The following is a 22,161-nucleotide window of genomic DNA, read 5'->3' as shown; positions in this document are numbered from 1 at the left end:
AGTTTTTTTCATTACATTATTTATTGGCAGAAAAAAATAGCACAGACATAATGCAGCTCCATACTATCTGCTAACACCAGATTCCTGTGCCCGGCCCCTCGCTAACAACAGTTCTGGTGGAAAGGTCCTTTAAAGCGGTCCTCCAGATTTCAGAGGTTTCGTATAACTAAACTTATGGGACTGCTGAGAACAGTCTGCAGATATTGAAAATTATATTCTCAATGCCCCCTACAAGGTCATTAATAAATATGTTAAAAAGAAGAGGGCCCAATACTGATCCCCGTGGCAGTCCAAGTATGTTCCATTAATAATAACGACCGTTTGTTTCCTATCACTGGGTCAGTTTAATAGACAAGAAATGGAGCAGAGCTGGGCATGTACGCCTCCGCTATACACAGAATGGGGCTATGGATCCCTGTTTTCAAGGTTACAGAGCCAAAAACCATTGATTCCAGGAGGTCTCACTCGCCAGACCTCCAAGGATCAGCAAATACCTGGATTAGCTTTTTTAGGGAAGTAACTCTGTAAAAGGATACTGATCATTTTATATATTTTATTTAAGGGACTAAGTATCAGACCTCGTGGCACGGGATACATCAGACTTGTTCCCCGGTCACATCCAGAGCTGTATTCACACTTCTTCTTAGGACTTCACTGTGAGTGACCCAGCAGATTGTGAGGAACCAGCAGGCTTAGAGGTGACAAAAATAGCAGAAATGTGGGTGCAGTTTTTGGGGCGAGACCTGTCACCCAGGATTGGGGCATAGTATATCGATAATCAACTGAAGGTAGTGGAGGTGTAGGCGAGTCCAGCTGGAGTAACAGAGAAGGCGCCAGCACTCGCCAGAGAGGGGAAGGCGCCAGCACTCGCCAGAGAGGGGAAGGCGCCAGCACTCGCCAGAGAGGGGAAGGCGCCAGCACTCGCCAGAGAGGGGAAGGCGCCAGCACTCGCCAGAGAGGGGAAGGCGCCAGCACTCGCCAGAGAGGGGAAGGCGCCAGCACTCGCCAGAGAGGGGAAGGCGCCAGCACTCGCCAGAGAGGGGAAGGCGCCAGCACTCGCCAGAGAGGGAAGGACAGATTGTGAATGCAGCTGGGGTATATATCACGTAAGTCTGCATCAGGGCAGCATAGGTGATGCTTTACACAGACTATCTGCTTACTAAATCCAAACTGTAGATGCAGCTTTAGCTGTAACCAGAGCATAAGATCTACTGATCCTGAATAACCGATCTCCTCCAACATGGGGCTCTGCGGCTGCTGTGACACTCCAACTCCCAGCATGCTATATGGGGGCATGCTGGGGGTTGTAGTTTCACAATAGCTATCAAGAAACATCAGAACAGAACTGTGATTGCAGCTCCGGCTGTGACTTTAGAAGACATGACAGCGTCTACAAGCCCCGAACATGACATTTGGGTTGCCCCTTAACACATCTGCACTCTCCCCCTGCCAGACCCCGGAATCTGCCGAATATTTACGTACCCAGCATTTCCCTGGGGAGTAACCCTTTCCTTGATGGTGGGTTCCTGTATATGAGGAAGACCCCTGTGTATGAAGTGTCTCTCATGGGCCCCCAGTGAATAGTTACAAACGATACACATCAGTTATATCAGATTTTCATGGTTCGTTTTATATAATATCTTACGGTAAAATCCACAAGGATCGGAGGAGCAGGGACCGGCACGCAGGTTTTGATGGAGTTGCAATAAAAAAAAAAAAATCCGTATATGTAAGTTGTATACACCACGTGGTCAGGTTGTTGCATCCTCCATTATTGCTGGGATAAGTGCCCCCTGCCGGCTGAGGAAGGTATTGATACGGTCATGATCAGTTCATGTCGTCACATCCCAGCACTCCTCTATGATAGGCAACACCGTCATCTGCCTCGTACAGACCGGTACGACAACCATAACTAGGGAGTCTCCCGAGCCGTGTCGGTAGGAATTAGGCGCTTGCTTACCCCGGACTCCTCACGTTCAGACTTCTGGCCTTATGTCCTGCTCCCCGAGCAGAGCACATGACGTCCGCACCCACCAAGGGTCCGCGAGCCCCTCTTAGCCCAGCAATCTGCTGTACTCAGAGAGTGCCGATGACTTCTTCACTCCATCCCAGATACGAGCCGCGTAGTGGAACCTAAAATATTGTAATACAAAAGTTACATCTCCTTCTACGGCCTGTGGGGGACGCTACCTGCTGCCCAGCGACGGCCTTACCAGTTTTTTTCGGTCAAGATCGTATGTGACAGCTGCGGTCGTGACATGGACATCATCTGGCTGCGAAGTTTACCGATCATGGTGTGGAAGCTGGGGTGCCCCTTGTAACCCGGGAGGAGCGCAGGACTACCCCCTGACCCTGGTTTAAAAAGAAAACAAAATATACATAAAGCTATAGTATATACACAAAAACGGGACTAAACCAGGACCTGATCGGTGTGTGAGAAAGAAAGGGAGCAAGGGGGAGCAAAAGAAAGGGGAAGGCGCGAGGGCTCACGAGAGAGAGGGGAAGGCGCGAGGGCTCACGAGAGAGAGGGGAAGGGGCGAGGGCTCACGAGAGAGAGGGGAAGGCGCGAGGGCTCACGAGAGAGAGGGGAAGGCGCGAGGGCTCACGAGAGAGAGGGGAAGGGGCGAGGGCTCACGAGAGAGAGGGGAAGGGGCGAGGGCTCACGAGAGCGAGGGGAAGGCGCGAGGGCTCACGAGAGAGAGGGGAAGGGGCGAGGGCTCACGAGAGAGAGGGGAAGGCGAGAGGGCTCACGAGAGAGAGGGGAAGGCGCAAGGGCTCACGAGAGAGAGGGGAAGGCGCAAGGGCTCACGAGAGAGAGGGGAAGGCGCGAGGGCTCACGAAAGAGAGGGGAAGGCGCAAGCGCTCACGAGAGAGAGGGGAAGGCGCGAGGGCTCACGAGAGAGAGGGGAAGGCGAGAGGGCTCACGAGAGAGAGGGGAAGGGGCGAGGGCTCACGAGAGAGAGGGGAAGGCGCGAGGGCTCACGAGAGAGAGGGGAAGGCGAGAGGGCTCACGAGAGAGAGGGGAAGGCGAGAGGGCTCACGAGAGAGAGGGGAAGGCGCGAGGGCTCACGAGAGAGAGGGGAAGGCGCGAGGGCTCACGAGAGAGAGGGGAAGGCGCGAGGGCTCACGAGAGAGAGGGGAAGGGGCGAGGGCTCACGAGAGAGAGGGGAAGGCGAGAGGGCTCACGAGAGAGAGGGGAAGGCGAGAGGGCTCACGAGAGAGAGGGGAAGGCGAGAGGGCTCACGAGAGAGAGGGGAAGGCGAGAGGACTCACGAGAGAGAGGGGAAGGCGAGAGGACTCACGAGAGAGAGGGGAAGGCGAGAGGGCTCACGAGAGAGAGGGGAAGGCGAGAGGGCTCACGAGAGAGAGGGGAAGGGGCGAGGGCTCACGAGAGAGAGGGGAAGGGGCGAGGGCTCACGAGAGAGAGGGGAAGGCGAGAGGCCTCACGAGAGAGAGGGGAAGGCGAGAGGCCTCACGAGAGAGAGGGGAAGGCGAGAGGGCTCACGAGAGAGAGGGGAAGGCGCGAGGGCTCACGAGAGAGAGGGGAAGGCGAGAGGGCTCACGAGAGAGAGGGGAAAGCGCGAGGGCTCACGAGAGAGGGGAAGGCGCGAGGGCTCACGAGAGAGAGGGGAAAGCGCGAGGGCTCACGAGAGAGGGGAAGGCGCGAGGGCTCACGAGAGAGAGGGGAAGGCGAGAGGGCTCACGAGAGAGAGGGGAAGGCGAGAGGGCTCACGAGAGAGAGGGGAAGGCGAGAGGGCTCACGAGAGAGAGGGGAAGGCGCGAGGGCTCACGAGAGAGAGGGGAAGGGGCGAGGGCTCACGAGAGAGAGGGGAAGGGGCGAGGGCTCACGAGAGAGAGGGGAAGGGGCGAGGGCTCACGAGAGAGAGGGGAAGGCGAGAGGGCTCACGAGAGAGAGGGGAAGGGGCGAGGGCTCACGAGAGAGAGGGGAAGGCGCGAGGGCTCACGAGAGAGAGGGGAAGGGACGAGGGCTCACGAGAGAGAGGGGAAGGCGAGAGGGCTCACGAGAGAGAGGAAGGCGCGAGGGCTCACGAGAGAGGGAAAGGCGAGAGGGGCAAAGGCTCACGAGAAAGGGGAAGGCGCGATCACTCATCACAGAGAGAAGGCGTGAGCACTCACCATAGAGGGAAGGGCAGGCACGCACCATAGAGGGAAGGGCAGGCACGCACCATAGAGGGAAGGGCAGGCACGCACCATAGAGGGAAGGGCAGGCACGCACCATAGAGGGAAGGGCAGGCACGCACCATAGAGGGAAGGGCAGGCACGCACCATAGAGGGAAGGGCAGGCACGCACCATAGAGGGAAGGGCAGGCACGCACCAGAGAGGGAAGGGCAGGCACGCACCAGAGAGGGAAGGGCAGGCACGCACCAGAGAGGGAAGGGCAGGCACGCACCAGAGAGGGAAGGGCAGGCACGCACCAGAGAGGGAAGGGCAGGCACGCACCAGAGAGGGAAGGGCAGGCACGCACCATAGAGGGAAGGGCAGGCACGCACCAGAGAGGGAAGGCCAGGCACGCACCATAGAGGGAAGGCCAGGCACGCACCATAGAGGGAAGGCCAGGCACGCACCATAGAAGGAAGGCCAGGCACGCACCATAGAGGGAAGGCCAGGCACGCACCATAGAGGGAAGGCCAGGCACGCACCATAGAGGGAAGGCCAGGCACGCACGCACCATAGAGGGAAGGCCAGGCACGCACGCACCATAGAGGGAGGGAAGGGCAGGCACGCACCATAGAGGGAAGGGCAGGCACGCACCATAGAGGGAAGGCCAGGCACGCACCATAGAGGGAAGGGCAGGCACGCACCATAGAGGGAAGGCCAGGCACGCACCATAGAGGGAAGGCCAGGCACGCACCATAGAGGGAAGGGCAGGCACGCACCATAGAGGGAAGGGCAGGCACGCACGCACCATAGAGGGAAGGGCAGGCACGCACCATAGAGGGAAGGGCAAATGAGGTAAAGAGAGGGGGAGCTCTTGAGAGAAAACGAGGGGGCAAGAGATTAACGGTATGAGAAAGGGAAGATGGTGTGAAAGAGGGAGTGACAGCACAACAGATGTGACAGGATGGCGATATACCTGCTCTGGGGACGGTCTCATCAGTATCATTCTCCATGGATGGTATTAAAAATAAATTCACCTCCGATTCCAGGAAATCATAGGATAATCCAGGGAAAATGTTGCAGTCCAACATGGAGACGGTGCCTTAAAGAGAACAGAGCGATTACAACAAGGGCGACAGTCACACACCTTATTGAAGACATGGCCCGTGCGCCCCGTCTACCCCCCATTGTCCTGGACTGCGGGGGATTCATTGCCCATAGTTGACTCTACAGAGGAGATCTGACTGTGGTTTCTCCACGAGTTGGACCTGGAGGGTAGAGCAATAGATATTTTATCCATTATCTCATTGCTCGGCCTCAGCACTGGGGTCCAGGATGACGTCTAGTGTCTCTGGTATCAGCCTATGGCGTCCGTTACCTTTGTAGCGCAGCCGCGAGTGAAGCATCAGCTTGTCAACCACCAGGTTCATCTGCTTCAAGGTTCGGGGACAGAAATCTTCCCTTTTGGCTTTATTTTGTAGAAATACTAAAAGGAAAACAAAATGCACCAAAGAAGGTTTAAATAGATCAGGTAACGGGATAATAATACCTGGGCGGTCTCGGGTAGTTAAGCAGATAAACGTTGATGACATCACCAGCTATGACGCGTTACCTATGTGCGGGTAATACTCAATGCCGTCATCTCCTCCGGACGATCCGCTCGACTCGTGGCTGGGGGACGGGGTGGACGGTTTTAGCATCTCGGCCGTCTGCAAAAACCTAAAAAAAAAAAACTGAAATAACAAGATCTAGAATAGAGTAGTGCTGTGCATATGTCTAACAGGTTTTAACCCCTTAAGGTTCCATCAACCACACACACCGGGCAATGGACTAAACACCCCTTAAATTAGTGTTATTAATTAGTGCACCCCTTTAAATTCTTACCGGTATAAGTTAAAGTCGGTGAACCATTCCTGGACGACGATCACTACGTGACACACCGTGAACAGGAAGGCGGCAATCTGTAAAGACTGAAAGGAAAGAAAAAATAAAGTTTACCACACAGCGTTTTTTAAAGTGTTTTTTAAATGCTCAATAACTGGGGGAAAAAAAAAATGTTTTTGTAGACTTGTACTTCTAGCTTATGGCCACCAGATGGCGCGTGGTGGTTGCGTAGATGAGCACTTGTGTAGTCATTCTATGCCGTGTGTCCGCTGCGCTCACCTGCATCTCCACATACGTGTGCGGGAGATTGTACTCCGGGGGAAGCTTCCGGTCGTTATTGATCAGGTGGTCCAGTATGGCCGGGCTCAGCATCGGCTGCAAAATAAATATCTCCATTATCCTTCTCATTTCTGAGCCCTCCTCGTCGCCGCTCCGTCCATCTCTCTTACCTGCGTGTCCAGGAAGATGATCCTCTCCTGGCTGATGAAGAAGTCGATGCCGCTGGTCTGGTTCCCGGCTCGCTCTCGCACCTCTTGACTTTGCATCCTGAAGACGTACGACCTGGAGTCCACGAGAGGGATAGGAGTTAAGCAGACGGGAAGGGGTTAAATTGAGATTGTCAGTATTAACCTATTATTGATATATGACAAACTGGTACGTCATATGTCAGGTCTCTGCCTTTGACGTGGGCTTGTGGTACGACAGATGATGGCTCAATTAATCAGCCATCATCTGCCGCTCCACCTGCGGCTGTTCAATGTCTGACTTGGGAGGGGGGGGCGCATGATTCCTCCTGCCCATTCGTGATTGGTGTGCCCATCACATGGTCACAGAGCGACAATGGGTTGCCATGACAGCCAGGGGTCTGCTCATGACCCCCATGACTATCATCCCGATCCTCCTCTGAAAGCCAGTGTTTAGCCTGCATTGATGGGAGACTTTGATTTTTGCTATACATAGCAGTGCTCCTGAACTACTATGTATAGCACAATCCAAAACAGGAGAATCCAGAGTAATAAAATGTGCAAAATATAATAATATGTATTCATGTACAAACACACGAGACACACAAAAGGAAAAAATGGCCATTGTAAGACACTATTAAAAACACCATAGACGACAAAGGGGAAAGTAGCCTTAAAGTGGGACAGGAATACAACTACATAGATGTACAATATAAGTAACCTGAACTAGTAATGACTGTCTCATATACAATACAGTATATCATGCATTAATACATCATGTGTAACACTTGAATCAACAAAAGGGACCTAAATTGTTGCATCTTGCCATAAATTGCAGTTATCCAAGAAGCCAAAATAGGCTGTAGTGGATATATCCCAGGATTGCTAGTAATATAGCCTATACAGTGCAAACATGACACAAAGCAGTAAACAGGTCACTGGAAGCAAAAAGATGCTATATGCAAAGTACTACAAGTCCCAGTAAGGGGATCCCCATGAAGATAAGCCCCCTAACCATCCAACGCACGTTTCGCCATTATATAAATACCCTTGTGGATACAGCTTCATCAGGGAGGGAAGGCGATTGGGAGAGTGTTCAAGGCCCGCCTGCAAAGATGACTTCCGGGAGTGCCACCTGCTTCCGTGACACGCTGCGAGAACCAGCGCCGCCTCCATTGCCGACAGGAGTGCCGTCAGGCATGGGGCGCACGCACGGGAACAGGGAAGAGTCACCCATATCCCGCACGTGCGCCCCCGCCTCATGTGACGGCGATCGCGTCAGAAAGAGGGGAGCGGCCGGCTGCTATGAGGTATATTTTTGTTATGTATAGCACAAGCATGATAGTACAAGCATCACACGCTCGCGGTTTCTAGTCACCAAGGGGACTAAATAAATACAATGAAAAAAGTTCAAGAAATATTTTAAAATATGGAAATATAAAAATAAATGAAAAAAAAAAAAACCTCCACATATTTGAAGTCGCTGAATTCATAAAAGTTGGATCTATCAAAATATAAAATAAAGTAATCCGATCAGTAAACGCTGTAATGAAAAAAAAAAAATCAAAAAACGCCAATATTATGTTTTGGTTTTTTTTTTGCCAAAATGCAAATAGAAATGATCAGAACATTGTATCTATCCCAAGGGCATATGTTGTGAATACGTTTTCCAGTTTGGAGCTCCCTCTTGTGGTCAGTGCTGGCGATGCAGTTGATGTGTGGAATGAAAGCCACACACCTGCAGAGGACTGGCAATCAGTGTCAGATTGGGCTATATAACTTAGTAGCTTTCTCTTGTTACTTGCCGGTGGTCAATGTCTTCTGTGTGTTTAGGCCAGAATCACACTTGCTAGTGCCTCGCGTGCAAGTCACGCGAGTGTCTCATGGTAGTGGCTGCACACTGCCCTGACAGGAGCGGGTCAGTTGCATGTATCTCTATGCAGCTCAGATGCTCCTGTATGCATAGTGTGCGGCCATGCCAGGTGATTCAATGAGAGACTCGCACGAGTTACATGCGAGGCACTAGCAAGTGTGATTCTGGCCTTAAGGACATTATGTAACCAGCTCCACTCACTTCCAGAACTCCTCTCAGATAAGTGGTCTTTGTACCTCAGCTGTTTGTTTTCCACTTTCTTGTTGGGTTTTTTTTCTGCTTTGATGCTAATGCATGATTCCTATATTGCCTGTGTGGAGTTCATGGTGGAATGGGATCATTCCCTCCTGGGAGTGTCTGTATACCTAGCTCCATGTTCTGCTATGTATTGTGTTTTGTCATGCTTGGTATTAATTTAGTCCCTCATCTGTATTAGTGTTTTTGGATCCCAGTAACATCTGAGTGCTGGTATAGCGGGGGAGAGGTTGTGTGACCTCAGGATTTTTCCATATCAGAAGTGCTGGTATATATTAGGGTTTTTACGGCTGCAGACAGTTGCATTTTCCTATCCTTTTCTATAAAGATAGTTTGGGCCTCACCTTTGCTGAATCTGTCTTTCTGGCTCTGTATTGTGTTTTTCTATATCACCGTAGTCTTTACATGTGGGGGGGCTATCTATCTATCTTTGGGGACTGCTCCGAGGCAGATTAGCTTCCTGATATTTCTGTGAGATTATTTAGTTCTCCGGCTTTGTCGCGTCGTCTAGGTCATCGTAGGCTCGTCCCATGGTTACTTCTAGTTGTGTGCCAGGATTAGGTCTGCAGTCCGTTAAGGTTCCAGCCACTCTGGTACCATTTCGGATTCTGCATTTTTTGATCCTCCTCCGTCCCTGAATCATAACAGGAATATTACAAAAAAAAAAAAAAGTTTGGCTCAGGGTGCAAAAAAGAAAAAAAAAAAAAAAAAAAAGCCCCCACAAATTGAAAATGTTACGGGTCTCAAAAGATGGCGATGGCAGCAAAAGAAAATTTTAACAAATTTCCCAATTTTTTTTTTTTTAACCACTTAAATAAAGAAAAGTATGTTTGAGATCTGCGTAACCGCACTGATCTGGAGAATCATACGGACAAGTCAGTTTTACCATATAGTGCACATGGCAAATAAAAAACAATACAATTAAAAACAATTGTGAAACGGCTTTTTTTTTGATGTTACGATGCACTTGTAATTTTTTCCTGCTTTCCACCGCGTCACATGATGATAATATGAATGGTTTCTTTTTAAAAAAAAGGAGAATTTTGTTACTTACCGTAAATTCTTTTTCTTATAGTTCCGTCATGGGAGACCCAAACCATGGGTGTATAGCTACTGCCCCTGGAGGACACACAAAGTTACTACACTCAAAACGTGTAGCTCCTCCCTCCTAGCATATACACCCCCTGCTAGCCAGTCCTAGCCAGTTTAGTGCAAAAGCTGAAGGAGGACATCCACCCACAAGAAGAGACAGAGTAAAATCCGGAAGAACCGGAACCTCTGTCTACAACAACAACAGCCGGTGAAGACACACGGAACAAGAAACTGCCAACAGGAAACAGGGAGGGAGCTGGGTCTCCCATGACGGAACTATAAGAAAAAGAATTTACGGTAAGTAACAAAATTCTCCTTTTCTTTATCGTTCCTATGGGAGACCCAAACCATGGGACGTTCAAAAGCAGTCCATGGGTGGGAATAAACAGACAACTGAGAAGCAGGCAAACCTAACTTCACAAATGGGCGACAGACGCCGGACAAATGCGTCTGCCCAAGCCCGCGTCTGCCAAAGCATGAGCATGCCTTGGGTAGTGCTTCGAAAAAGTATGCAGACTAATTCGAGCTACAGTCTGACAGACCTACTGAGCCGTAACCTGGTGCCTGAAAGCCCAAAAAGGCGCCGACAGATCTGATCAAATGTGCTCTGATCCCCGGCGGGGAAGGCACTTGGGTACACTTGTAGGTCTCGGAAATGGCCGACCTAAGCCAACGAACCAGGGTCGGCTTAGATGCCGAGAGACCGCTACGCTGACTAGCAGTCAGCACCAGAGAGAGGTGCACTGCCTAATAACGGCGGTGCAAGACACATAGATCCGGAGCGCCCGCACCAGATCCAGGATATGCAACGCTTCCTCAAAGCGATGAACAGGAGCCGGACAAAAGGAAGGCAGGAAAATTGCCCCGGATAAGGTGGAAGCAGTAACCGCCTTAGGGAAAAAAATCCGGAGTCGGATGAAGACCACCTTGTCTTGATGCAAAAGACCAAAAAAGGGGGTGACTCCGAGAGAGTGCAGCCAGAACTCTCTGGCGGGAAATTATAGCCACTAGAAAGACTATTTTCTGTGAAAGATGAAACAAAGAAACCTCCCCAAGAGGCGCAAAGGGGGGGTTTACGGGAACCGGGAGGACCGGATTAAGGTCCCAGGGCTCCATAGGCCGCCGGAAAGGCGGAATGATGTGAGTTGCACCCTTAAAGGAGCGCACCGGAGCCAGCCGGACGATACGCCGCTGGCACATACTAACAGAGCCGAGACCTGTCCCTTAATGAGGGATAATCCTAGCTGTAGACCGGACTGTGGAAGGGACAGGAGGGTCGGCAAGGCCAAAAAGGTCAAAGGACACTTTGGAGCTCGAGTCATAGCGGAGATGACTACAGGAAGGATATCAGAAGTCGCCAAGATCCAGGACTCAAGAGCTACGCCGTCAATCTGAGAATCCAGAATTCTGACGGAAAAACGGACCTTTTGAGAAAAGGTCTGAACGGTCCGGAAGATGCCATGGCAACCCAACGGACAGAAGGAGCAGGTCAGAGTACCAAGCCTGCCTGGGTCAGTCTGGAGTATGAGAATGACCCGACGGCCCCCTTTACTGATCTTGCGCAGGACTCTGGACAAGAGGTAGAGGGTGAAATACGTAAAGAGACGAAGCTGGGATCAAACATGAACCAGTGTGTCTACCGCAAAACCTGAGGATTGTGGACCACGGTTGGACAGCTGAAATAGTCTGCCTCGCAGTTTTCACATCTAGGATGTGGGCTGCGGATACGGTGGACTAGGAGTCCCTTGTCCACTGAAGAATGTTGAGCCGCCAAGATTGCCAGGCGGCTGAGTGGCCCGCCCTGGAAGCTGATGTAGGAAAAAGCTGTCACGTTGTCCAACTGGACTCGAATGTGCCTAGCCGCCAACAGATGGTGAAGGCTTAGAGAGCTAGAAATACAGCTCTGATTTCCAGCACATTGATCCAGAGGGCTGATTCGGACAGAGTCCAAGCGCCCTGCGCTCCACGGTGGAGATATACTGCTCCCAAGGCAGATAGGCTAGCATCCTGGTGAGGATCACCCGGGACGGGGCCAGGATAAGGAGCGCCCCTGAGACAGAGTGGCCGAAGCCACCACTGAAACGAGCCCCTGGTCAGTGGCGAAGCCACCACCCCGTGGGAGGAGGGAGTTCGCTTGTACAGCGGAAAACATCCAGTCTCAGAGGACGCAGGAGAAACTGGGCAAGGAATCGCTTCCAGTGACGCCACCGTCTGACCAGCACCTGTATATGGTGTCTGATAGAACGACGTCGACCGCCAGCGGAGGGACTACTGATCGACTAAGAGCAGCTTCACAAGTGCCGACAGAGTCTCGACTTGCGTCCCTGAGAACCTCTGGTTCGAAGTCAGAGTGGACTTGGACAGAAAGACAAGCCACCCGAAAAGGTTAGAGTGGCGAGAGTGAGCGAAGCACTCTGCTAAGAGTCTGCACTGGATGAAGCCCCGACAAGAAGGCCGTCCAGGGCAAAAGATCACTGCCAATCCCTAGGGGTGCAGGACCCTAATCACAGCTGCCCCAATGAGAATACTCGAGGGGCCGTGGCTAACCCCAAGGGAAGAGCCACGAATTGGACCACTCCGATTGTCAAAACGTAGTCAACGCTGGTGTGAAACTGCGATTGACTCCTGCAGATAGGCATCTCTGATGCCGATGGCTGCTAGGGAATCTCCTTGGGTTCTTAATTGATCCGGTGAAAAACACACGGAACAAAACCGAGACTCCATGAGAAAACGCCACACCTGACCATGCTTGAAAAGCTAAAGATCCAGGTCGGAAGGCACCACCCTCTTCGGGGACTAGGAATAGATTTAAGCAAAAATCTCAGAACCGTTCCTAGTCGGGAACCGGTACAATTACTCCATTGGCCTGCAAGAAATGCCACGGCCTGTGAGAAGACGGCGGCCTTGGAGCCGGGAGGAGTTGACAGAAAAAAATCTGTTTGGCGGGTGGACAGAATTCCATCCTGTGGCCATGGGAGATATAATCCCGCCCCCACTGAACGGAGACGTGTTAGAACCCACGTCGCCAGTGGAGAGAGCCTGCCACCGACCAAGGAGGTTGTTGGCGTGGCTAGATAGCTCGGAGGAAGCTGACTCAGTGGCAGCATCTCCTGCGGTCTTCTGAAGACGCAGCCTCGAGCCATTTGGTTCTATGAACCTAGGCCGAGCTAGAGGACGATCAGACGGAGGAACGGAAACCACCGAAACCTCAACTGATTCCTGCCCTGGACAGGTTCCCTGGTTTGGGTTTGTGGCAAGGAAGAACACTCCCCGCCAAGAGCTTCCTTAATTTCATCCAGTTGGTTCCGAGGAAACTGGACCCTCCGAAGCCACAGGAGCCTGCGGATAGCGAGGAAAGCAGCCAAGACCACCGCCGTGCGGTGTCCAGCATGGCAGACCTGGCATAGGATGAAAAGACTGAAGTCTGGAAGTTCAGGCAACCGTTTTGGGCATGGAGTCCCTGTGAGGGAATGCATCTCCTCCAGAGAAGCAGAGAAGGTACAAAAAAACCGCACTGCTGTAAAGCTGAGGAGAACGAAGCTCCTGCCGCCCCCATACCGACTTGGCCAAAAGGACAACCGGGCGGACCGCAAAACCTTAAGTGAGGAGCCATCAGTCACTGACATAACGGTCCGGGCTGAGCCACCTGAGGTGAATGAGCCCACTTCTTGACCACCATTGGTGGACAGGGGAAACACAGTCCTCAGAATCACGCTTCATGGGAAGCGACTGTCAGAGCGGACCCTGGGCTGGTCACAGGGGCCTGAAAACTGGAGTGGTTAAGGAACACACGTTGTGTTCACCTAGATAAGGTAACTCCGGCGGATTGAGGTCCAGTACAAAATTAATGTACCGTGGGATCCTTAGAGGTGCCGTCAGCCACTGATACAACTATCCGGGCTGAAAGTCTAGACACCGGAGTGGCCACCCCTGGCGAATGAGTACACTCCTTGACCACCTCTGATGGGAGGGGGAGACAGGCAGCAGAACCCCGCTGTGGGGTCTGCTGCTGTGGGCTTGGACGCAGCGGGCTGAAAACTGGAGTGGTTAAGGAACACACTCCTCGTCCCGTTAAAGGTATACTGATGCCTTTCTGCCAGCGGGGAATACTCCCCTGATACAGGCGGATGGAGGTCCAGTACAAGGATAATGGACGCAATCCAATCATTCGCATCTGCGTCACCTACGGACGGATCAATGTACATAAAGTAGCGTCCGAGCCCCTGGTAGAGACATCCTCCTCGTCCAGTGAGTCAGCTCGTAATCGGAGCTGCGGGACGGGGAGGACAGGGGACCCTGCGTCTCCCTGTCAGGAGGACGGGGTCTGAGCCCAGAAGGAGAGTCCTTTGTGAGCTTTGCTGAGCGAGCTGAAGCAGAAAACGCCCTGAGAAGGGGGCTGCATGCTCAGCAGATGCCGGGACAGCCGACCCCTGGAAATAGGATTCCCTCAGGGGTCAGCCACCGAAACCGGAGCAACTGGAGGGACCATTAATGAGCCTCCAAGCTGAGGGGCCACAGTGGTTATGAGCTCGGTACAGCCGTACGAGACTACCCGCAGTGGATAATAAAAACAGCCTGCAGCCTCGCTCTGTGAGACATGCTGCAGAGGTGGGGGCTCTGTCTAGAATGTCTAGAATACCCAAGACAGGGGTTCAGCCTGGGGAGAATCCCGGCTGAGGCACCACCACATAAGAACCATTACAGTGTGGGTCTGTGCCGGTTCAGGCAATATGAGCTTACATGCAGAGCATGTAGTGTACAGCCTTGGAGCTTTGCTGCTAGAGTGAGACATGCTGTTGAGGAGGAGGTTCTATGATAAAGAATTAACTCCTTCAGAACGCCCTGAGAGTGAATAAAAGTGCACAACCAGAGGTTGTGACTTATCAGGCCGCTATATGAGTGCCCTCCGGATTCCAAGCCTGGACCCCCAGCCAGATATTCACTCCCTCTGCACTGCAGAGCAGCCAGCGCCGACCAGTGTTCTAAGAACGCTGAGAAAATGGCGCCAGAGTGAGGGGGGGGGGGCGGGGGTTAACCCAGGAGCGGGAATCGGAGGGCTAAGGAGATGTACAGGGGAGGGAATCATCTCCTCAAAAAGGAGTGTCCTCCCCTGTGCAGAGCGGCCGGCGGGCGGCGCTGCAGTGTCCCCCTGCATGACTGACATGCAGGGGAACGAAACGAAACTAGGCCGCGGCTGAAGCCGGGGCCTAGAGTTATGCATGCGGCCGACAATCAGGCATCATCGGCGCGGTTCTCAGTAAAAACCGTGGAACCGGCCGGAAACACAGTAAAAAGCAGCATTATCAAAGTAAATCACTGTCCCCCACAATAAAAGTGCCCCACATTGCAGAAGGACCCTCTAAATAACGTCTCTATACTTAGCTTTGAGACGCAGGGCCCAGTCCCTGTGGGGTGGGGGGTCAGTGCTCCGTCCAGCAGGGTCCTGCAAAAGGGCTGCGGATGGAGGCCGGTTCTCCTGCAAGGCAGTGAGAACCGTGTTGGCTCTAACTTCAAGCCAGAGCCCCTAAGGGATGGTGAAGGAGCGCGGCATGAAGGGCTCCTGCCCTGAAGTCAACCTTAACAGCACCGCAGCCAGGGGGGGGAGAAGGGACATGCCGGGAGTCCAGTGGACCCGCTTTTCTTCCAAATCTTTAGAAAAAATGAAAAATCAAAAAAGGATGCATGTGTGTGTGTTGATCCTCCAGACACAAAGCATGAAACTGGCTAGGACTGGCTAGCAGGGGGTGTATATGCTAGGAGGGAGGAGCTACACGTTTTGAGTGTAGTAACTTTGTGTGTCCTCCGGGGGCAGTAGCTATACACCCATGGTTTGGGTCTCCCATAGGAACGATAAAGAAATACTGCTTGTCTTGCAAAAAAAAACAAGCCGTCTTAAGTCTATGTAGACAAAAAAATAAAAAAGTTATGGCTCTTGGAAAAAAAAAATGAAAGAAAGAAAGAGAAGGAAAGAAGGAAAGAAAGAAAGAAAGAAAGAGGGAAAGAAAGAAAGAGGGAAAGAAAGAAAGAGGGAAAGAAAGAAAGAGGGAAAGAAAGAAAGAGGGAAAGAAAGAAAGAGGGAAAGATGGCTGCCTGATCAACAACTGGAGATGTTCCCTGCGCTGATCTGGACATTTCTTCTGCTCCAGGTATCCTGTATCTGGCAGTCTACGGAGGACGCTCGGCATACTGGGCTCCTCAGAAGAAAGGAATGAAGGACCGCACTCCGTCCACTGTGCAGGATTAGAATTTATTTAAACGTGCAGGGTAAAAAGTCGGGGACGCACTGTGAGCTGGCTCCCAAGCAACGGACGACGGCCGTTTCGCCTAATCAGGCTTCCACGGGTCCAACCCGTGGACCCGTGGAAGCCTGATTAGGCGAAACGGCCGTCGTCCGTTGCTTGGGAGCCAGCTCACAGTGCGTCCCCGGCTTTTTACCCTGCACGTTTAAATAAATTCTAATCCTGCACAGTGGACGGAGTGCGGTCCTTCATTCCTTTCTTCAGTTCATCTATACTTGGATTTTGTTTCTCTGGATGAGCACCCCCACCTAGGACACGGTAATTTACAGCCCTCCATGAGCACGTGCGTTACTGCAAGGTGATATGCGGTGGTACTGGATCACTTCTGTTTTGTTGCCATACTGGGCTCCTCACCTCTGGTCGTCATCTGGAGAGTTGGCCGACAGGAGGGACATCATGGTGGACTTGCCGGTGCCCTGTGATCCGAGGATCCCGACAACCAGGACGTCCGTCTGATCCAGCAAGAACTGCAAGAAATGGTATATAACATACACAGCGTGAATATAGAGTGAGGTGCAGCCAGCTACGAGGGGGCGAAACCGAAAAATATCTTCTGACCCCAATGTGATTCTCAGCAGAGGGGCAGATGAAGATGCCGGCTCAGCGTGACCGCGTGTCTGGCTGTGATGGAGACACTTAAAGGGAACCAGTCACCAGATTTTTCACTATTAAACTAAAAGTCTCCCCTTCTGCAGCTCCTGGGCTGCGGTCTATGAGGGTGCACCTTGGCCCTGACCCCGCTTCCAGGCCCCGAATATAACTTTATAAAAGCTGACCGCCACGTATGCTAATTACCTGTGTGGCTCAAATGGCCGGACTCATTTTCTGCTCCTGTCCCCCGTCCTGCCGCTGATCGCCGTCCTCCTTTCTTGATTGACTGGATGATGCCTCCGTCATCATCCTCCTTGCCCTTTCAAATCTCGCGCCTGTGCAGTCATATCCGCTCGCGCAGGTGCAGATCGCTCTGCCATATCGCGGGCAGAACACAAAATATAGCTGCCCTCGCGCGCACACCCCGGTGAGCTAAATGCGCAGGCGTGAGATTATGGCCAGCGTTGTGCATGACCTCACCAGCATCATCCTCGTACCCGCCCATAATCTTGCGCCTGTGTAGTCATGTCCGCTCGCGCAGGGGCAGTTCGCTCTGCCATATCGCGGGCAGAACATAAAGCATAGCTGCCCGCGCGCACGCCGGTGAACTAAATGCGCAGGCGAGAGATTATGGTCGGCGTTGTGCATGACCTCACCAGCATCATCCTCGTACCTGCCCATAATCTCGCGCCTGCGCACTTAGCTCACCGGCGCGCGGGCAGCTATGCTTTATGTTCTGCCCGCGATATGGCAGAGCAAACTGCGCCTGCGCGAGATTTGAAAGAGCAACGAGGATGATGACGGAGGCATCCTCACGTCAATCAAGAAAGGAGGACGGCGATCAGCGGCAGGAGGGGGGACAGGAGCAGAAAAAAAAGAGGACACCCACCCGACTAGATCAGGTAATTAGCATACGTGGTGGTCAGCTTTTATAAAGTTATATTCGGGTTCTGGAAAAAGAATCAGGGCCAAGGTGCACCTTCATAGAACGCAGCCCAGGAGCCGCAGAAAGGGAGACTTTTAGTTTAATAGTGAAAAAACTGGTGACAGGTTCCCTTTAACCCCTTCAGCCCCCGGGCACTTTCCGTTTTTGTTTTTTGCTTCCCTTCTTCCGAGAGCCGTAACTTTTTTATTTTTCCGTCAATCTTGCCATATGAGGGCTTGTTTTTTGCGGGACGAGCTGTACCTTTAAATGAAACCATAAGTTTTACCATATAGTGTAATGGAAAACAGCAAAAAAATTCCAAGAGTGGAAAAACTGCAAAAAAAGTGTGATGGCACAATAGTTTTTGGGATGTTTTATTCACCGTGTTCACTATATGGTAAAACCGATGTATCTATGTGATGCCTCAGGTCGGTGCGAGTTTGTAGACACCAAACATGTATAGGTTTACTTGTATCTAAGGGGTTAAAAAAAATTCACACGCTTGTCCAATAAAAGAGGCGTACGTTTTGCGCCATTTTCCGAAATCCGTAGTGTTCTCATTTTTCGGGATCGATGGCTCAGTGACGGCTTATTTTTTGCATCTTGAGCTGACGTTTCTAATGGTACCATTTTTGCGCAGATGCTACGCTTTGATCGCCTGTTATTGCATTTTGCGTAAAATTTGCGGCGACCAAAAAACGTAATTTTGGCGTTTGGAATTTTTTTTGCCGCTACGCCGTTTACCAATCAGATTAATTGATTTTATATTTTGATAGATCGGGCATTTCTGAACGCGGCGATACCAGATATGTGTATATATTATTTTTTTTAACCCTTTAATTTTCAATGGGGTGAAAGGGGGATGATTTGAACTTTTAGGTTTTGTTTTGTTTTTTTTTTTTAATTTTTTAAAACTTTTTTTTTATATTTTACTAGTCCCCCTAGGGGGCTATAGCAATCAGCAATCCGATCGCTCTGCACTATCTGCTGATCACAGCTATAAACAGGAGATACGGTCACTTCCTGCTTCACTGGCCTCCGGGCCGGGTGAAAACGAAAGTGAAACGTCATAGCTGCAGGCGTCATCCCATGACCCTGTGCTACCATGGCAACCACCGAAAGTCACGTGATCACTCACGTGACTTCCGGTGGGGGCGGCGGTAAGTGAAAATCTTCACCGCGCGTATATACAAAGTCTGGCAACGAGATGTAAGGGGTTAATGTTACGGGTGGAAGCGATTCCACTAGTAACATTCAGGCACACATGTCAGCTGTTGAAAACAGCTGATATGTGCGCCGATCGCCGCCGCCTGCCCGCGGAAGGGGGCGGGGCTTAACGGCACACAATCCATGACGGATAGATCCGTCCATGGTCGTGAAGGGGTTAAAGGGTGTAATGGATGGGATCAGAGCGACCTCTGATCCCGGCCACCGGAGCAAGAGATTGACATCACTATCATTATAGTCCTGACCATGGAAAAAAAAAAAAAAACTGGTACAAAACCAACAGTATCAAAAAAAGACAAGAAGAAAAGGTCACCTCAATGGCGCTGTCGCACCAGTTCATGTACTCGTCCACCAGCTTGATGCTGTGCTTCATCTTCTGCGGGGGGAGAAGCTTCGCCTGCCCGACCACGGCTGTGAGGACGGGAGAGAAGAGGACCATGTCATGTGGCTGCACAGGGACCGAGATGGAGAACTATACGACCCATCACTTACGGTCCACGTTCCCGCTGGCAGTGGCCGCGGCAGCCGCCATGCCCCTGTTCTGGATCTGATACACGGGCTGTGTGGGGCGCTGCCCTTCTTTCTCCACCTTCGCAGTGGTGGCGGCGGTGGCGGGCGGCAGGCTTGTGCCCTCTGCTGGCGGCGTCGCCGGCTTTCCCTCCTCTCTGGCCTTCATAAGTACAATGGGCTTCTCCAGAGCGGGCGCCGCCGCCGTCGACGATGAGGTCTTCGGCTGAAAGAACAGAACAACGATACAAAGAACACGACATCTGTGTGCCCCTATTAACACCCACGGGAAGGGTGACCGGAGGAATAACAGAGGGACAGCACAAAGCAATGTGAAAATGCACCAAGCGGACGCCCTTTGTGTTTGCGGCTCCATCCACTTACTCGCTCGGCGGTGGGCTTGGCCAGGATGATGGGCGTCTTCTGTATGGTGTAGACGGAGCTGTCTTCATTTCCATCCTGAAAATAGGAAAAGTATTTCAGATTAATACACAGAGAAATAGAATGAAGGGCGAGTCTCAGTATTATTTTGCAGGGCTGCCTGTCAGGATCCCCAGAAAGCTGTGTGGCAGCCGTGCACTGTAGTGTAATGCATGATGCAGCCAGCAGGGGTCGGTGTGACTCCGGCTCTCACCCATTTGTCCTGGTCCCGGTCTCTCATCAGGGGGTCCCGTCCCGGCTCAGACAGGTTGAGGTTCCCCGGAGGGCCCTGCTCCCAGCGACGTCTCCTATTGCGTCCAGGGATGTACATACCGGGCTGGCTGTGGCCGGAGTCAGACATGATTCTGCTGCAAAACCAAACACAAGTCACTACAGAGAAGTAAGCGGGGCGAAGGAGGGAGACGGGGGCCGAAGAAGGGAGACGGGGGCCGAAGAAGGGAGACGGGGCCAGACTCTTCCGTCCCCAGAATTTTCCTTCAAAAGAAATTCACCACCTTTCTAATTTCTCACTCTTTCTAAAATTGTCTGTTGCAGTTATTCATTGAAAGCAAGAAGAGATCTTGGAGATAATGAGGAACCTTTAAGGCGAGTGCTGCACGAGGACATTGTTATTGGCTCGATGTTCTGTTGCAGCAGGGAAAACCGTAGCTGCCGCTGTGGTACTGGGGGGAGCCCATGGCTGGCGCCGTTGTTTTGGGGGGAGCCCTGGCCGGCACCGTCATACTGGCAGGAGCCCTGGCCGGCACCGTCATACTGGCAGGAGCCCTGGCCGGCACCGTCATACCGGCAGGAGCCCTGGCTGGCGCCGTCGTACTGGAGGGAAGAGAACTGGCCGGCGCTCTCGTACTGGGGGGCAAGAGAACTGGCCGTCACTGTCGTACTGGCGGGAGCCCTGGCCGGTGCCATCGTACTGAGGGGAGACCTGGCCGGTGCCATCGTATTGGGGGTCGCCCTGGCCGGTGTACTGGCGGGAGCCCTGGCCGGTGCCGTCGTATTGGCGGGAGCCCTGGCCGGTGCCGTCGTATTGGCGGGAGCCCTGGCCGGTGCCGTCGTATTGGGGGGAGCCCTGGCCGGTGTACTGGCTGGAGCCCTGGCCAGTGCAGTTGTATTGGGGGGAGCCCTGGCCGGTGCCGTCGTATTGGGGGGAGCCCTGGCCGGTGTACTGGCGGGAGCCCTGGCCGGTGCCGTCGTATTGGGGGGGAGCCCTGGTCAGTGTTCTGGTGGGAGCCCTGGCCGGTGCCTTCGTACCGGGGGAGCCCTGGCCGGTGCCGTCGTATTGGGGGGGAGCCCTGGTCAGTGTTCTGGTGGGAGCCCTGGCCGGTGCCTTCGTACCGGGGGAGCCCTGGCCGGTGCCTTCGTACCGGGGGAGCCCTGGCCGGTGCCTTCGTACCGGGGGAGCCCTGGCCGGTGCCTTCGTACCGGGGGAGCCCTGGCCGGTGCCTTCGTACCGGGGGAGCCCTGGCCGGTGCCTTCGTACCGGGGGAGCCCTGGCCGGTGCCTTCGTACCGGGGGAGCCCTGGCCGGTGCCTTCGTACCGGGGGAGCCCTGGCCGGTGCCTTCGTACCGGGGGAGCCCTGGCCGGTGCCTTCGTACCGGGGGAGCCCTGGCCGGTGCCTTCGTACCGGGGGAGCCCTGGCCGGTGCCTTCGTACCGGGGGAGCCCTGGCCGGTGCCTTCGTACCGGGGGAGCCCTGGCCGGTGCCTTCGTACCGGGGGAGCCCTGGCCGGTGCCTTCGTACCGGGGGAGCCCTGGCCGGTGCCTTCGTACCGGGGGAGCCCTGGCCGGTGCCTTCGTACCGGGGGAGCCCTGGCCGGTGCCTTCGTACTGGGGGAGCCCTGGCCGGTGCCTTCGTACTGGGGGAGCCCTGGCCGGTGCCTTCGTACTGGGGGAGCCCTGGCCGGTGCCTTCGTACTGGGGGAGCCCTGGCCGGTGCCTTCGTACTGGGGGAGCCCTGGCCGGTGCCTTCGTACTGGGGGAGCCCTGGCTGGCAGCATCTTACTGAGAGAGTTCTGTTCAGCATCTTAGTATTAGGGGAGCTCTTCAGTTTTCAGGGCACCCCATAACAACCTTTCACCTGGAACAAGAGTCCTGCACTTCCGGCACCCTACAAATGTCCTCTCCCATGAACACTCGGTAAGTCTCCACGCCCTCGAGTCCTCCGTTGTCACTCACCAGCTCTCTCTTGTCGTCTACTCATCAGTATGTAATCCAACCAAATGCCCAACCAGGAAACATAGGACGCGCAGAAGGTTCCGGGATAGAAAGGTTCCTATCAGAGTCACCATGGCAACAGAGCCGCGGAGCCTGACACCAGAGAGACTCCCTGTGCTGACATCTGGTGGCCAAAAGTAAAAACTGCACCCTATACCCGAATTTATTTTCCTAATAAATTCTCTTCAAAATCGTAAAAAATAACAGACAAAACTGAAAATGAATAATAAAATGTTTGAAAACATAAAAATATTCCTGAAAATAGGAAATCC

The 22,161-nt window shown here is 53.0% G+C and overlaps 1 protein-coding gene across 3 annotated transcripts; it reads right to left on the bottom strand.

The window, feature by feature from the left end:
• Window positions 1–5: 5 nt before the first annotated feature.
• Window positions 6–21,957, bottom strand: SMG9 (SMG9 nonsense mediated mRNA decay factor). 3 transcript variants are annotated; one of them, XM_075329217.1, is made up of 14 exons: window positions 21,851–21,957; window positions 19,872–20,025; window positions 19,622–19,696; window positions 19,223–19,463; window positions 19,044–19,141; window positions 16,342–16,454; window positions 6,454–6,565; window positions 6,284–6,379; window positions 6,005–6,090; window positions 5,733–5,839; window positions 5,499–5,606; window positions 5,097–5,222; window positions 2,214–2,352; window positions 6–2,133 (listed from the first exon to the last, which is right to left on the bottom strand). In XM_075329217.1, exons 2-14 carry the CDS (start codon window positions 20,016–20,018, stop codon window positions 2,055–2,057), a joined length of 1,527 nt encoding a protein of 508 aa, XP_075185332.1. In that variant the 5' UTR covers window positions 20,019–20,025; window positions 21,851–21,957; the 3' UTR covers window positions 6–2,054. The 3 variants fall into 3 exon arrangements, with proteins under 3 accessions (XP_075185332.1, XP_075185331.1, XP_075185334.1); XM_075329216.1 differs by lacking the exon at window positions 21,851–21,957 and adding an exon at window positions 21,753–21,827; XM_075329219.1 differs by lacking the exon at window positions 21,851–21,957 and adding an exon at window positions 21,678–21,740.
• Window positions 21,958–22,161: the final 204 nt, after the last annotated feature.

The sequence above is a fragment of the Anomaloglossus baeobatrachus genome, chromosome 11, assembly GCF_048569485.1.
Source record: "Anomaloglossus baeobatrachus isolate aAnoBae1 chromosome 11, aAnoBae1.hap1, whole genome shotgun sequence".
NCBI classification, from domain to species: Eukaryota; Metazoa; Chordata; class Amphibia; order Anura; family Aromobatidae; genus Anomaloglossus; species Anomaloglossus baeobatrachus.
The sequence above is the reverse complement of the archived record's forward strand: the minus strand, read 5'-3'. Positions and strand labels throughout refer to the sequence as shown.

Excerpts from the sequence above, each read along its gene's own strand:
- SMG9 (XM_075329216.1), bottom strand. The coding sequence starts at position 21,802 with ATGGGAGAGGACATTTGTAGGGTGCCGGAAGTGCAGGACTCTTGTTCC. Across the intron at positions 19,464-19,621 it reads CCAAGCCCACCGCCGAGCGA|CCGAAGACCTCATCGTCGAC; the intron begins GTAAGTGGATGG and ends CTGTTCTTTCAG. Across the intron at positions 6,091-6,283 it reads ACACGTATGTGGAGATGCAG|TCTTTACAGATTGCCGCCTT; the intron begins GTGAGCGCAGCG and ends CTTTCCTTTCAG.